This window comes from Poecilia mexicana, unplaced genomic scaffold (assembly GCF_051168715.1).
Source record: "Poecilia mexicana isolate PSO_F unplaced genomic scaffold, ASM5116871v1 scaffold_14, whole genome shotgun sequence".
Taxonomy (NCBI): domain Eukaryota; kingdom Metazoa; phylum Chordata; class Actinopteri; order Cyprinodontiformes; family Poeciliidae; genus Poecilia; species Poecilia mexicana.
The window spans coordinates 18,553,214-18,567,433 of NW_028263383.1; the positions used below are offsets into that span (position 1 = coordinate 18,553,214).

At 38.9% G+C, this 14,220-nt stretch overlaps 1 protein-coding gene across 1 annotated transcript; it reads right to left on the reverse strand.

The window, feature by feature from the left end:
• Nucleotides 1-11,330: 11,330 nt before the first annotated feature.
• On the reverse strand, nucleotides 11,331-12,801 carry LOC106926295 (uncharacterized). The gene is made up of 4 exons (XM_015001126.2): nucleotides 12,248-12,801; nucleotides 11,746-12,152; nucleotides 11,577-11,650; nucleotides 11,331-11,495 (listed from the first exon to the last, which is right to left on the reverse strand). Exons 1-4 carry the CDS (start codon nucleotides 12,334-12,336, stop codon nucleotides 11,394-11,396), a joined length of 672 nt encoding a protein of 223 aa, XP_014856612.2. The 5' UTR covers nucleotides 12,337-12,801; the 3' UTR covers nucleotides 11,331-11,393.
• Nucleotides 12,802-14,220: the final 1,419 nt, after the last annotated feature.

Consider the following 14,220-nt stretch of genomic DNA (forward strand, 5'->3'; position numbering starts at 1 on the left):
GTACATGTGTGTTTTCAAACTGACAGAGTGAGGAGGAGACATACTAACAATCAGAGGAACACCGGAGCATAGACAGAAGCCTCTGTTTTGAAAAGTAGGTGCATGTTGAATAAAGTACCAGTGATAAACACCGAAAACACCGGGGACACATTTAGATTTGTACAGTGAAAGATCACTGTTTCTTAGTCATTAACTGCCTCATTTCGTCTTTTAGAGAAGTGTGACATTTAGAGGAAATGCTAAGCCTCTGAAGACGATCCACCGACTTGACTTAACCTTTACAGGATAATAGATTTTGGCTCTGCATCGTGTGACGTCTAAGCGCTTGCAAACAATTTAAAAATGTGTTTTTCACAGTGAAAGCTGCTGATTAACATTAGCATGTGTCTTACACGGCTGTAACTTGTCATGATCTGAACTTTTGCTTCTTAAAAGGAAGCGATAAAAGTCTAAATGTCATAGATTGACATTTAGACTGTTTTCTCACCGCCAAAATGCACATGCGTTTCACATGTGCAAAAATCACATTTTAATTATGTGATCCAAGGGATCACACGTGATGAAATTTAAAAAATGAATTTGATCCACGTTACAATATAATCAATTGATACCCATGGGAATTTTGAGAATGTAACCTATGTAAAACCCACAGTTTACATGTAATCCCAACTACCAGGTGATCATGTGGAACCCCCAGATTACATGTGATTCCCAGGCAAAACTCAAGTGCAGCTCAAAAACTTCTCATGACAATACTTTATCTTTATTATTTACATCTAAAGCTCAAGTGAAACCCAGAAATCACATGTAATGCCTATTTGAAACCCATAAATTGGGGACACTTGGTCTTTGTAGCCAAATAAATGAAAATAAAAACAAACCAACCTAATGGAGCCAAACCCAAACTTATATTTTGCTTCCTCAGGAAACTCCCATTTTGGTCTCAGCCAACTCGGCTCTGCCTGTTCGTTTGCTTTTGCTTTCACCATCAAAAACATCCATCCTTTATCCAACACGCTTATCCCTACTGAGGTCATGAGAGATGTTGGCCCTTTGAAAACATGCTTAGAAAAAAAAAACAAAAAACAAAACTGTGTTGACATTTTCTGATAATTACTTTTTAAAGAGTGCAGCATTTCAAAAGTGGCTTGTTTAAAAGTAGATTAGGTCCGATTGTATTGCTTGACTTAATCAGTCACAGGGGGAAACAAGCATGCCCAGTGAGGAGTCCATTCAGAAACATCGCTGGGGTTCAAGCCCACGACCTTTTCACTGCAAGGCAACAAACAACAGCAGTTCATGGACGCGGCCCTGTCCATGAACAGCACGGCATAATTAGGTCAAGTGTTTTTTTTTCCCCCGTGGTATTACAAATGAAAATGTTCCTTTAGACCGTTTATTCTCTACGATGATGGGATCTCATCAGCCAGCTTGTAACATGTCGTCAGCCTTCAGAACATGCCTCTTTTACGTCAGCCATTGGCTTTCAAAGCACTGTCTCTGTCTGTGTATCCAGGACATTTTGTGTCTTTCGACTGTGGGATTACAGTGGGGCCCTGTCCTCGGATAAGACACTGAACCAACCTTTTGTTGAAACGCTCAACTTCTGTTGCACAATAATTTCTCTTTTGAAATTTTTCTCCACGTTGTTTTGAAGTTACGCCAGGGAGTTACCCATCCTTAACCAGTCAGACTGACACAGGCATCAGCTTCAGCTAACACTTAGCCAGGATACATGGAAGATGTTCAGCTGAGAAAATGGCAACCCTCCCACTGAAAAGAAACATTGATATAAAATATGAACAGGATTACAATAAAAATTTTGTATACTTGGAAAAACTACAATCCAAGAGTGGACATAAGGTGTTTTAAAACTCTTCTTATATTGTCTTATAAAATTGTTTACCAACTTAACCCCAGTGTACACATATTTATGATGTCTGACATGTTGGGCCTCCCAGACTCAACTAGCTTTGGGAAACTTTTGTCCCATCCTGCTAACATTGTCCTTAAGATGAGCATTCATTTCATTATGTGTGAAAAATATATTAGTTTAGGATTAATTATCCGTCATAGTTTATGTCAAAGTTTTGTTTTTCTCACAGGTTCTAATTAACTCATGTTCAAGCTGGAAATTAGGATTCTTGTAGAACAACAGAGTCTCTGTTTTCATGAAAAAAGTGAAGAAGAAAATGTATCTTTTTTCCGTCGTACAGTGGCGTGCAAATACGTAAACATGTCATCACCTCTCTTTTTCTCGGTTTTGTCTATACAATAAGCAAAAATAGTTTGCTTTGTTTGCATTTTCATATTTATTTTGCAATATAACAACTGAAACTACGGAGGAAATTCTTTCAGACTGCATAAAGTGACGCTGTCTTTAAGTTTAAATCTGTGCTTTCTGACACAAACGTGTGTTTTTTTTTATCAACACAATGTACATTATGGAATGTTGTTCTCATATATGACGGCTTTTTTCATAATGAACAAACAGTCTACTACGAACAAACACAAGAAAGTCTGACTTCCAGCAGTGGTTTAAAGTTTCTGCTTGCGGAAGCGACTAATGGCAAAAACATTGTCGTCTTGCTCTCTTTTTATATGCAAGTAATTCTTGATGTCTCTGATGCGTTTTCTGTTTGGGTCGCTCTGTGAGGTGCAAAGTAGGCCAAAGCGCCTGGGGATCCTGTGAGCACTTTGACAACCTCCACATCCCGTCTAAGCTGCTCCCCAGACGGGTGAAGGCAGTATTTAGGGCACAGCCCCGCACTGTGATCCCTTTTAACAGCAGAAAGTCTGTCTGAAATCTAAGAGCATGAAATTTAGCAGTGAACAACGAAAGTGATGAAGCCGTCGACATGTGAAGGAGAGAAAAACTAAATACAGACAGGTTCAAAACTGGGCTTATGAGGTAACTGGGTGCTCGGCACGCATCGAGTTATTTCTAGTTCGGTAAAAATAAGGCATGAAGAAAACTACTGCCCACCTATTATCCTTGTTGCTACCTCTGTTACCAGCCAACAGCTTGCACAAGCTGAAGCTATGATGGTAAAAGGCAGAGGAAGAAAGAGCGAGGAAAGGGAAGTCGGACAGAAACAAAAAAACGCCTAAGCCGAAGCTGAATGGCCGGGCATTTTGTCCGTGTGCGTCTCAATGGGCAACTCACAAAGTGTGTTAATTCGGCCGGCTCAAAGCGTCGGGAAGAGAGGCTTTCCCAAACTGCCAAACAAATCCCTTCCCAAGCTTAATTAATATTCCAGGGACAATTCTCTGCTCTTTGTGCTGCAAAGTGAACAGCAGAATGACAGCAGGTTCAGGTTCAAGGTGCAGATGTTAAGTTCACAGTTTGTCTGAGCTCTGTGTTCTGGTTATTGTTTTCGGTCATTCCTTTACTCGGTATTTTAGGTCACTGGATTTCTCTGTTGCTTGCGCTTCGCTTCCTTCTGTTCAGAGACAGCTTGCTCTTTTTGTTTTTTTTTGTGTGTGTGTTTTTTTCACTTGGAAGAGACTGTGGCTCAGTGAGTAGAGTAGTTGTTATGCAATCAGAAGCGGGTTTTAGTGGGGTATAGGTTGCAAACCTACTAAAACAAAATTAGTTTTTTGGAGTTATATCATTTGGTCTGTATGAAAATAAGTGTTTGGTCATAAAAAGAAAAAAAAAACATCACTTCAAAGAAAAAAAATTCACAAGGTTGAAAGCACTTGTTGGCTGCAAATATTTGATTTTATTTTTACCTGCTTATCAATGAAATAAACAGCTGATATTAGATGTTTTTATTTATTTTTATTTCTGGATGGGTCTCTGTTCATTTTGCAGGCACATAGTTACATTTTATAGCACAATCATATGTTACCTTCATTTGTTCTAAAATAAACTGTACATATCAAACATGACTTAAAATATTTTTTTTCCAATTTGACGCCTTGAAATTGGTCTCTGTCTCTTTAAGAAGCTGCAGCTCTTTCCGATGATGATAGCTGCAGATTCCCACAGATTTTCTGCATGATTGGATTCAATGCTGATACTTCTTTCACTCGAGCAAGTTGATGTGAAATTGATTTTCTTTGACGGCTTTTCAAATTTGAGGTTTCAATGAATAAAACCCAAACTACGATTTCTATTAGCAAAGTTAGCTGCTGCTCAGATGTCCATCTTGATGATCTTTAGGCACTTCGGTGTCTATCATTTACATGCCAACGCTGGATGGAGTCTGTTCTTGTGGACTTTGCTAAATGACAGGCTTCGGATAAGGAGCCTTTATCATGGGCTTCTAAGCTTACTGTCACTACCTGTGGCATCAGCTCTGGGCTCATAAACACAAATCTCACTAAACACAGAGTATGTCCTCCTCATCAACAGATGCCCACAAAAACAGCTTTCATAAGCTCATATTTTCACTCTGTGCTTACTAAACAGGTGAGTACACTAAGAAAGGGCAGACGTTTTGGGACTTCTAACACATATCGCTCACCAAAGCTCCACTAATAGCTTATTTATACTATTGAAATATTTCTGCAGTACATTTGTGATTCCATTTAATAACTTAGACCACTTGCTAACCCCACAACTAGCTCTTCAGCAGCTCAACGTTAAGCAGCCAGATGGAAAGGTACAGTTTGCTTGTGATTTGGTCTACATGCAGCAACATTAGAGTCAGAAGAAGAGAAGAAAAATGAATCATGTTCAGTAATAAAAGGTGAAGCTATCAGAAGAAGCAGTTATGTAACTAAACATATACTTTGGCTACCATTGAAGAGAGGCCCAAAGTAAATCACACAGACTTACATTCTCTAGCAAGTATTTAGACTTATATGTTGAATCTCCTTCTTTTTCTAGAACTTTTCTAGTTAATGGGTTTTGTGGTAAAAGTCGAAATAGTTATGTTCACCGTTTACTCTGTGGAGTACGGATGCAGGCGTAAACATCTTCCTTTTTCCTTTGTCACTCATCTGTGGCTGTTTGTTCAATGTAGACAATCAGCCAAGTTCTTAATAATGCCAACTGAAGGAAGAAGACTTTTCTCTTGGGAGAAGACTGGATATATAACGGTAGTAATTACCTGAGAGTCACTCCTTAGTTATTCCTCCGGAGCTCTCCCACAGTCTTTCAGCCCTTCCTCTCTGACTGCTGCATAGTGCGACATGTTTGCTCACAACAAAGAAGCAAAAGGAAATGGTTTGATCCCAAAAGCAGTAGTTGTGCTGCTGCGGTGAAGCGGTGAATGAATACCTACAGCACAAGTTTTCATGTCCCTTAAACCTATCAGTCACCAACGCCAAGTGGTTTTACTCAGATTGTGTTGTGACAGACTAACACCAGAAGAGCAAATAGCGAGGCAAAGGGATAAAGTCAGACAGTGTTCAACATTTTCTACAGATTAAAGTCTGAAAAGCACAATTACAACAGCATGTCTAGCAGAGAACAACATCAATACCCATTCTCCTGGGCCAAATTGCTTAAGATCAGTCAGCTTAAATGGAGAGTCTGCATGTCGAAGTTAAACCTTTAACTCCAGTCCAAAGTCTTCTGTGGCCTCTGATAGGTTTTCATCCAGGATTGTTTGGTATTAAGTTGTATCCATTAAGCTTGACCAGTCCCTATCAAAGAAACAGCTGGACTTACACTGACATTATTATACTCGGTTGAACTCTGTTTAATAATTGCTGACATCTAAAGGCCATTGTGTCATACAGGAGGCAGAAGTGGAACTGAATGCATCTGAACACTACACTTTCTGGATTGTTTTACAGCATTTAATATCGGAAAACACGTCTCATCTTCATTTCAATTTACAATTATATATCAATTTATGTTGGTCCATCACAAAAAAAACCCCAACAACCTCCCATTAAGTTCATTAAGACTAGAAAGGTCACCATAATATGTTGTTGATGTGGTGAGTTTTTTAAAACATGCTATAGATATATTTATTTTTTCGTCTCTGTTGGAATTGTTACCTCACACACCCTTGGATTGCTCATTTAGAGCCATAACTCTGGGAGATGTAATTAGAGTATCTGCTCTGGTGGACACAAAAGAACACGTTGCGTTGCTGTGGCCGCCAGCAGTTCATAACCACGCTATGGTAGCTGATAAAAAAGAACAAAACGGAGGAGCAGTCATTATGTTACGACAGCACAGGCAGCTACCATCCTTCGCACGCACCAGATAGGGCCGGTCAGCATGTTCCACTTAGGTTACATTAATATTTACTGACTATGAACTGAAGATAGACCAAATTCAATTGGAAAAGAAGTGCATGTTGGATATTGTAATTCCTGAAAGAGATGTCTCGGAGGATTTCTGCCAATATGAGGGAACGTCTGCTTTTAAATGAGCTGTTGAGAAACAAGTTATTTTTGTCACGGCCACCTGCTGCTCCCCCTGAGTGACTCAGCTATTGAAGACGAGAGCAGGTCCAGAAATCAACCTGACATTTTTCCTCCTGCTGCATGCGGCGTTCTGCTGGAAACATGTTTGTCGTCCATTGCTTTGCATCATCATCATCATCATGCCGCCGCTCTATTGCTGGCGGCTTCCTGGAAACTGCTGATGGAGCCGAGCCTCACAGCATGCACTGTTATTTTCTCTTCAGTTGCATCATTTGACTCAACAATTTACATGATTCTACCGTTATGATCCCCTCTGCAGTTACCGTCCAACATGAGCATTAGAGGGTATTATGTGTTCTCCAGGCACGTAGTGCAATTTAATAGCACAAGCAAGTAATTATGTTAACTTCAGTTGTTAAAAGAAAATCCTATAAATATCGACTATGACTATGACTATGATATTGCTATGGCGACTGTGTTTTGTTACATTGTACAGCTCTAAGATGTGTTTAAATCATGCCATGGATTAAGTCTATAAGAGCTGTCCAATCAGGATGCAGTGAAAATATGACATATCCTGTTTTACAAGGAATTCATATTGGATTAAACCAGAAGATCTGTCTTGGCTGATATATTGTGTATGAAATGACAATAACCATAAAAAACCCTTGTATTTTCCCAGTCAAATGTACATGTTCAAATTTCAAATATCAGCTTTAAGCTAGCTTGGTTTTCTTCCACACTCTAAAAAAGATGCAATGGATTTGAGCCAAAGCTCAAAAACTGACTTTCTATTGCATTTATAGCTGGCATGATTGTTTGTCTCATGACTTTGGACTCAAACATCCAGGACTTGAGTAAGTTTGATGCTCCTCAAAGTGCTTCCAATTTAATTTGACGGTTAGATGAGGGCTGGAGTTCATGTGACGTTCATCCTCACATGTTCCTGTCGACACAGCAAACTCCCTGATGGTTTCTTTTCTGTGCAAATCCACGCAGCTCAGCGTGACAGGTCAGGCTGTTCCCTGACATTTAAACCAGCCGCCTGGTTTGATCAGTGCTACGGGCACTTGCTCCGACTCCACACGGTAATTATGTGACAATTTCATTTCTGTGTGTGCACAATGATTTGGTTCTTGACGGGCCCCTTCGGTGCATCGTATAATCGTACTGGGGGATGGCTGCAGCTTAAATGCTTCACCACAGAGGAGATTTTGGTTGCTGACGTTTGCATAAGAGATTATTTTGAATTTTATTGTGCAGGTATGACAAGAAAATGTAGTGTACCTGCATGCAGAGGAGTTTTTTTTTCCACCTGCAGGTTACAGAGACACACTGATTTTTAAAAATTTATTCCTGTTTATTATCTCTTAGATTTTTATTTTTATTTTTCAAAATAAATTTATTCTTGGACTTGTGTGCCTTCAGTCATATGAATACAGCTGGTTTCCAGCCAGTTATTTTCTCTATCTTGCTCTCAACACATTAGTGTCTAACACCAAGACAAGTCCTGCTGCGGGTACTGAGCAATACAAAGTCAGCACAATCCCATGGGACATTCTGCAAATGCAGAATGTCTTCCTGTAAGCAGCTGAGAAACATTTACATTTTTATTACATTTCATCCTTTCCTTCATTATGCGTCTTTGCAGCTCTGAGCTGCACTCTCTCCATTTTTAAGTCCCTGCCCTGTAGCTTTATGTCAGAAAGTCGAGGAAATGCTTTCGAGAACAACAGTTCTGCTGGTTGTAATGTAGAACTTATGAATTATTCGTGCGTATTTGCACTTTTATTTCTTTAAATTGACATTTTAATCATTTGTTTTTCGCCTGAAATCCAGATTGTATTGTTCACTGATACTTCAGAGCACAGGGTTGGGGTTGTGACTGGAAGCAACCCTCTGCCAAAATCCCAAAGAGAAGTAAAACAGAAGGACGGAGATTTGCAATGGCCATGCTCAACGTCAAGCAGCAGTGACTGAGTCGGATGCATGAACTGAAATGTGGAGCTTATCCTCGACCAGCAGCCAAGCCGCCTCCTGCTGTGAAACTGGGATTGCTTGTGGAAAGAGTCGAGTGAACAAGATGAGGTGATTATTTTTTTTGTACCCATTCTGAAGCTCATTTGGATGTGCATAATAGCAGCTGATGGATTACTTCCCTCCTCTCTTATCCTGATGAGGAGTTTGGAGCTTTAGTCTTTCTGATGAAAAACAATGATGTGAAATGAAAACAAAATCTAAATATTCAGCCAATAGAGCAAAGAATCGAAGATAATTTCAGGTTTATAACTGTTTACTTCTGTACCAGAATTCACGTTAATACAGTGAAGCATATTTAATTTCACACGAGAGATGTACATAGTTATCAGCTAGAATCCCATCAAATCTTTAAAATAAAATAAAAAATATATTATGGGAGGGCCTTCCTTTGTTGTCTCGATTCACACTTCACAATACTTTACAAAGAAAAAAAACATAATAATGCAAAGTATAGAAAACCATGAGCTAGAAAATACATAAATTAATGTTCTGCAGTTTGATTTCCATCAGTTCATATCAATTAATATTTGGAGCATTGAAGATATTCACAAAACATAATAGACCTCTCTGGCACAATTATTTGTACCAAAACAACCCATCTAAAGTAAAAGTAACTGAAGCATTTATTTATTTATTTGTGTATTTATTTATTTACCAGAGCATTGTGGAAATGCCCTAAACTCCCAAGCTAATCTAAAATAAAAAGAAGAAACAACCAGAATACAAATCTGGACGATATGTAACTGTAATCTGAAATCTCCATTTTAATAAACATAATCCTTCAGCGCCATCTGTTGGCTGGAAGACTGCAACACATAACTGTTAAAAGAAATCCCGAGATGCATATAGTAGGTTTTACAAGTGTACACATAGATTCCTGATTAAATTAGTCTATCTTTTCATAAATTATATTTGTTTGATACTATTGATTGTTCCAGTCTTATAAAATGTTCACCAAGCTTGTTACAAAATGTATCACCAAAAGCTTAAACAATCTGATTAAATCAAGCAACTCTTGATTTTTTTTTATTTGCTATTAACATAGGTGTGGCCAAGTCATTGTTTTGATGAAAAAAAACCAACCTTAAAACCAAAACAGCCAGTGTGAAAGTCCAAGTCAAGTCCCGAGCCTTTTGTGATTTTACTAACTCGACAATAGTCTTTAAATTTGTGTTTTGAGATCAAGTCAATTTCAAGACTTGTAACCCAACTAAGAAAAATAAAACTCAGACAACGCAGTTCGAAGTGATTCAATTTATTTATCTAAAGAAACCAGCTGATTGCAGTCATTTTGTGGCGCAATCCCCCATCGTGAGCAAGCGCTGGGCGACAGTGGGGAGGAAAAACTCCCTTTTAACAGGAAGAAACCTCGAGCAGAACCAGGCTCAGGATGGGCGGCCATCTGCCTCGACCGGCTGGGGAGTGGAGGTCCAAGCCGGGGCTTCTGGAGCTAAGAAGAGAACACATAGAGTTAATGGCGGTGTAGTGTTGTTGAACACACATGATGAGAGAAGAAAACAAAGAGAGGAGACATTGTACCTGCGACAAACAAATACATATGTAATGCTAATGTTTTGTTTTAATTAGCATTAAGTGGGAAATTTAGTCTAGCTTAGCACCTTAGCTATTAGTCCTGAAATTACAGGTATAATTTAGCAAACCTGTATTAAATGTATGTCTTTCCTTTCCTGTTCCTTTAAAACAATAGGTTTGCGAAACCTATTGTTTTAAAATATCATTTGATTTTTTTGGGGTGGGGAAACCAGAGCACCTGGAGAAAACCCATTCAGTTACCTTGAGGATGACGAAGCATCCTGCAGTCCATTGGTTTGCTGCTAGTCACAAAGCTAAGCTAATACTCTAAACACCCTTTTACCCCTACAGAGGATCTGAATCTGACTGAAAACTTCCCCACTTGTGTCGTGGAGCTCCACGAAACTGAAAATACCACCAGTCAAGACAGATTTACACTTATGAACTGTTATTTGAATCAATAAAACTGTTGTAACAGTTTACATCCATTTATTTGATTAGTTTTATATGAATCTAGTCATATACAAATAAAGCATTAGTTTGTGTGATTGTGAACTGTGTACGTTCACAGCCACTCACAACTGAGGACAATTTAGAGTTAGCAGTTGAACTACCAGTCATGTTTTTGCACCGTGGGAGGAAGCCAGAGCACCTGGAGAGAACCCACGCATGCACAGTGGGAACATGGAAACTCCGTGCAGAAAGACCTTCTTGCTGTTCCACTGTGCAGCCCTTTCTTTCTCAAATTAACACTAAAAATGTATTTACTAAAATAAAGAAGCTAACTTATTCCAATTGAACTACCAGTCATGTTTTTGCACTGTGGGAGGAAGCCAGAGCACCTGGAGAGAACCCACGCATGCACAGTGGGAACATGGAAACTCCGTGCAGAAAGACCTTCTTGCTGTTCCACTGTGCAGCCCTTTCTTTCTCAAATTAACACTAAAAATGTATTTACTAAAATAAAGAAGCTAACTTATTCCAATTGAACTACCAGTCATGTTTTTGCACCGTGGGAGGAAGCCAGAGCACCTGGAGAGAACCCACGCATGCACAGTGGGAACATGGAAACTCCATGCAGAAAGACCTTCTTGCTGTTCCACTGTGCAGGCCTTTCTTTCTCAAATTAACACTAAAAATTTATTTACTAAAATTAAGATGCTAACTTATTCCAATTGAACTATTAATGAATATTTAAGATTGTAAAGATTTACGCTTTTATGCCCTCCAAAATTAATTTTACAGTGAAAATCTAATGATTCTGCTGGTATTTTTTGTTAAACTACATATTCCACACAACAAGTTTGAATGAATGTTTTCAGCTTGATTGAACTCGTGTAGATGTACTTACCTCCATACTTACCTCCATAACTCTTAAGGCCCAACCAAAACCAGTGGATCTGGTTTTGGTTGGGCCAAAAGCACAGAAACACAGTTAGTGAGAAATCATAAACTCCAGAGAAAACTGAGGTGTGAGTTCAGTGATTTTATGGAGGGACACAGTAGTCATCTGCTGTGGTTAAGCCTATCAGAGCCTTTATCAATTCAAATGGATCCATTATTATCCCTTTGCAGTATCCACTGGAGGCCTGTGAATGAGAGGAGACTTAGACATGATTTGACTTATGTTTGTATAGTGAGAATAAAAAGATGTAATGTTGACAACATACCATGTCTGCTGCAATAGAGGAAGCAGGAGACTCTTCAGGTGTGAACTCCATAGCATAAATCGGGTAAGCCAGAGCTGATGAATGAGCAGAGACAAAGCAGAAGACAGCCAGGTCAATGACGTTTACTTCAAAACACAGAATCTACAATTTTTGTTTAATGAGGAAGTACCAAAAATTAGGAGGCATGTGACGACAAACAAGAAAATGTTCTCCCTGCGCTTATTTCTGGGGGACCGTCTACGAGCGGCGGTCCTCCTTCTGTTTTCCAAGTGGGCATTTTCTTCTCTTATCATCCCTGCTTCAGTGTTCATGGTGAAGCCTGTGCGTGGGACGGGTTCTGCGTATGACTCTGTGGCCGATTCTACGTATGGGATGGTTTCTGCATCTGAGTCCATGTCCATGTCTACGTATGGGATGGTTTCTGCATCTGAGTCCCTGTCTATGTCTATGTATGGGATGGTTTCTGCGTCGGAGTCGTTCTCCATGTCCCAGCCCATGTTCATGCAAGGGATGTGGTCTGGTATAGAGTATGTGCCGAAGTTGGAACATCTAGAACTCCTTTTCTTCCTGAAGACTCTGCATGGGTCAAATAAAACAAGTGAAAATAGTTACATTGGGATTATTGAGTTAAAAATATGCATAAAGGTGGACATATTGCTCGTCCAGCTTACCTATAAGAATGCTCCTTGTAGGAGACGGTCGGCACTCCCTCCGAGTTGTAGTAACCCGAAGATTGTAGTCGAGCGCTTCTTCTCAACATGACTGTAAATGGAAAGGGAGACACAAAGAGACGGTGAGTGATTTGCTGACGCACAGCACGTTTCTATTCTATACAATAGGCCACAAGTTAGTCAAAAGGAGTTTCACCAAGAAACTGTAAAACAAAAACTGATCAGAAAACTTGTACAGAAACTTAGCACACCTTTTAATATAAATTTACAAAAAAAAAGAAACAGTTAAAAATAAATAAAAGCCAAAAATATCACTTTCATATTCATTAGGTTAAAGCATGTATATTCTGTTTTAAATTAAAACAAATCTGCAATTTCTTACAATGTTTATATTATTCATCATCGTACAAAAAAACCTAAAAGCATTTAGTTGAATGAAACATTTACTGTGATAACAGAAAAGCCTTTTTGTACTAACTTTTACTAACGTTTTTTCTCCATTTCATATTTTAAATATACAGCTTTTTCTGCACACATCGTGTTCTAAACCTGAATTACACCCTGCAAGAAGTCCACATAGCTCACATTATACTTACTTTGTTTCAATCTAGTAAGAAGCTGCAGAGAAAATCTCTTCTTGTGAAAATAAAAATGGTAATAATCACTACTCTAAAAGTATTCAACGGTTTTAACAAGGGCAGATTGCTAAATCTAATCTTGTCCAACTTCTCCAAAGACGTTATTCCTTCTGTCTGGAACGTCGACTGAACAGAGAAACCTGTTGCGTTAAGTTCTCAGACGAGTCACGTCGAAGTCAGATTTTACGCAAGATTCGACAGTCACATGTACACAAACGCGACAGAAAGTATTTTTGAGGAGGCAGAGTGAAGGGATCGTTTATTATTATTATTATTATTATTATTATTATTATTATTATTATTATTATTATTATTATTATTATTATTATTATTATTATTTTGATGTGGTGAAATCCGCCACATGATGGCGCTGGAGTAATGAAGATGTTGCAAATCCTGAATAATTAATAAAAGTTTCGTTACTCACATAACGCAGTACAGTTAGCATTTTATGTTTTTATGTTTTAAGTGAGAGGACTAGTGTTTCTACGGTTTCCCACGTGTGTGCGAGCTCACATTAAGATAATAGAAATACATCTCTCCACTCACATTTGGAAAGAAGCAACTTGATAAAAAAAAAAAAGTGTTTCTTTGTCAATATACCGTTTTTGTCCGAATAGCACTCAGGGACTTTAGTTTTATATTGAACCTAAATAATACGACTATTTTTTGCTATATTCTGTAAGGATGTATTGTTTAACTACAGTAAATTAATGTGAGGAGGTCATTGTTTACTACAGTAAGAGCTAAAATAAAAATAATAAACATGAGTATAACGAAGCACATAAGATATAAAAAAAAGAAAACTCCAAAGCCACATTCAATATGGCGGACGCGCTGACGTATCTCAGCAATGGGGCATTCGTGCTCGTGCATTGGTGTGTTTGCTACGTGCCTACGCTCGTGGACGCACTAGCTGAGCTGCTGATTTGTGAGCGCGCTTCGTCCTTGTAACGTGTATGGGACGAACCAGAGACGTGAATGAAGGTAAGGCCAGAGCGGTGTGTCTGTCGGCATCTTACAGAGGGCAGCTGCTCTCTGATAACAAGCGGGCGTCCATATCTACCGAGCTGGGTCGGGTTTTGTGTGCTAAATATTGAGGCCTAGAGATACAGAGAGCTGCTAAAACAAACCGATGTAGTTGTTTCCCTCACGAGCGCAGTAGCCCACTAAATATTCACCGGTTGGAAATTCCACATTTTCGCCTTTTGAGGCTCTTGAAGGTTTAAGCGTTTCTTTTACTAACGCTGGTCCTTTGAAGACAAGTTTTAAAGTTAATGTCCATTAATACGCTGTGATATCTCCAGGCTTACTGTGATAACCTCTGTAACTTAA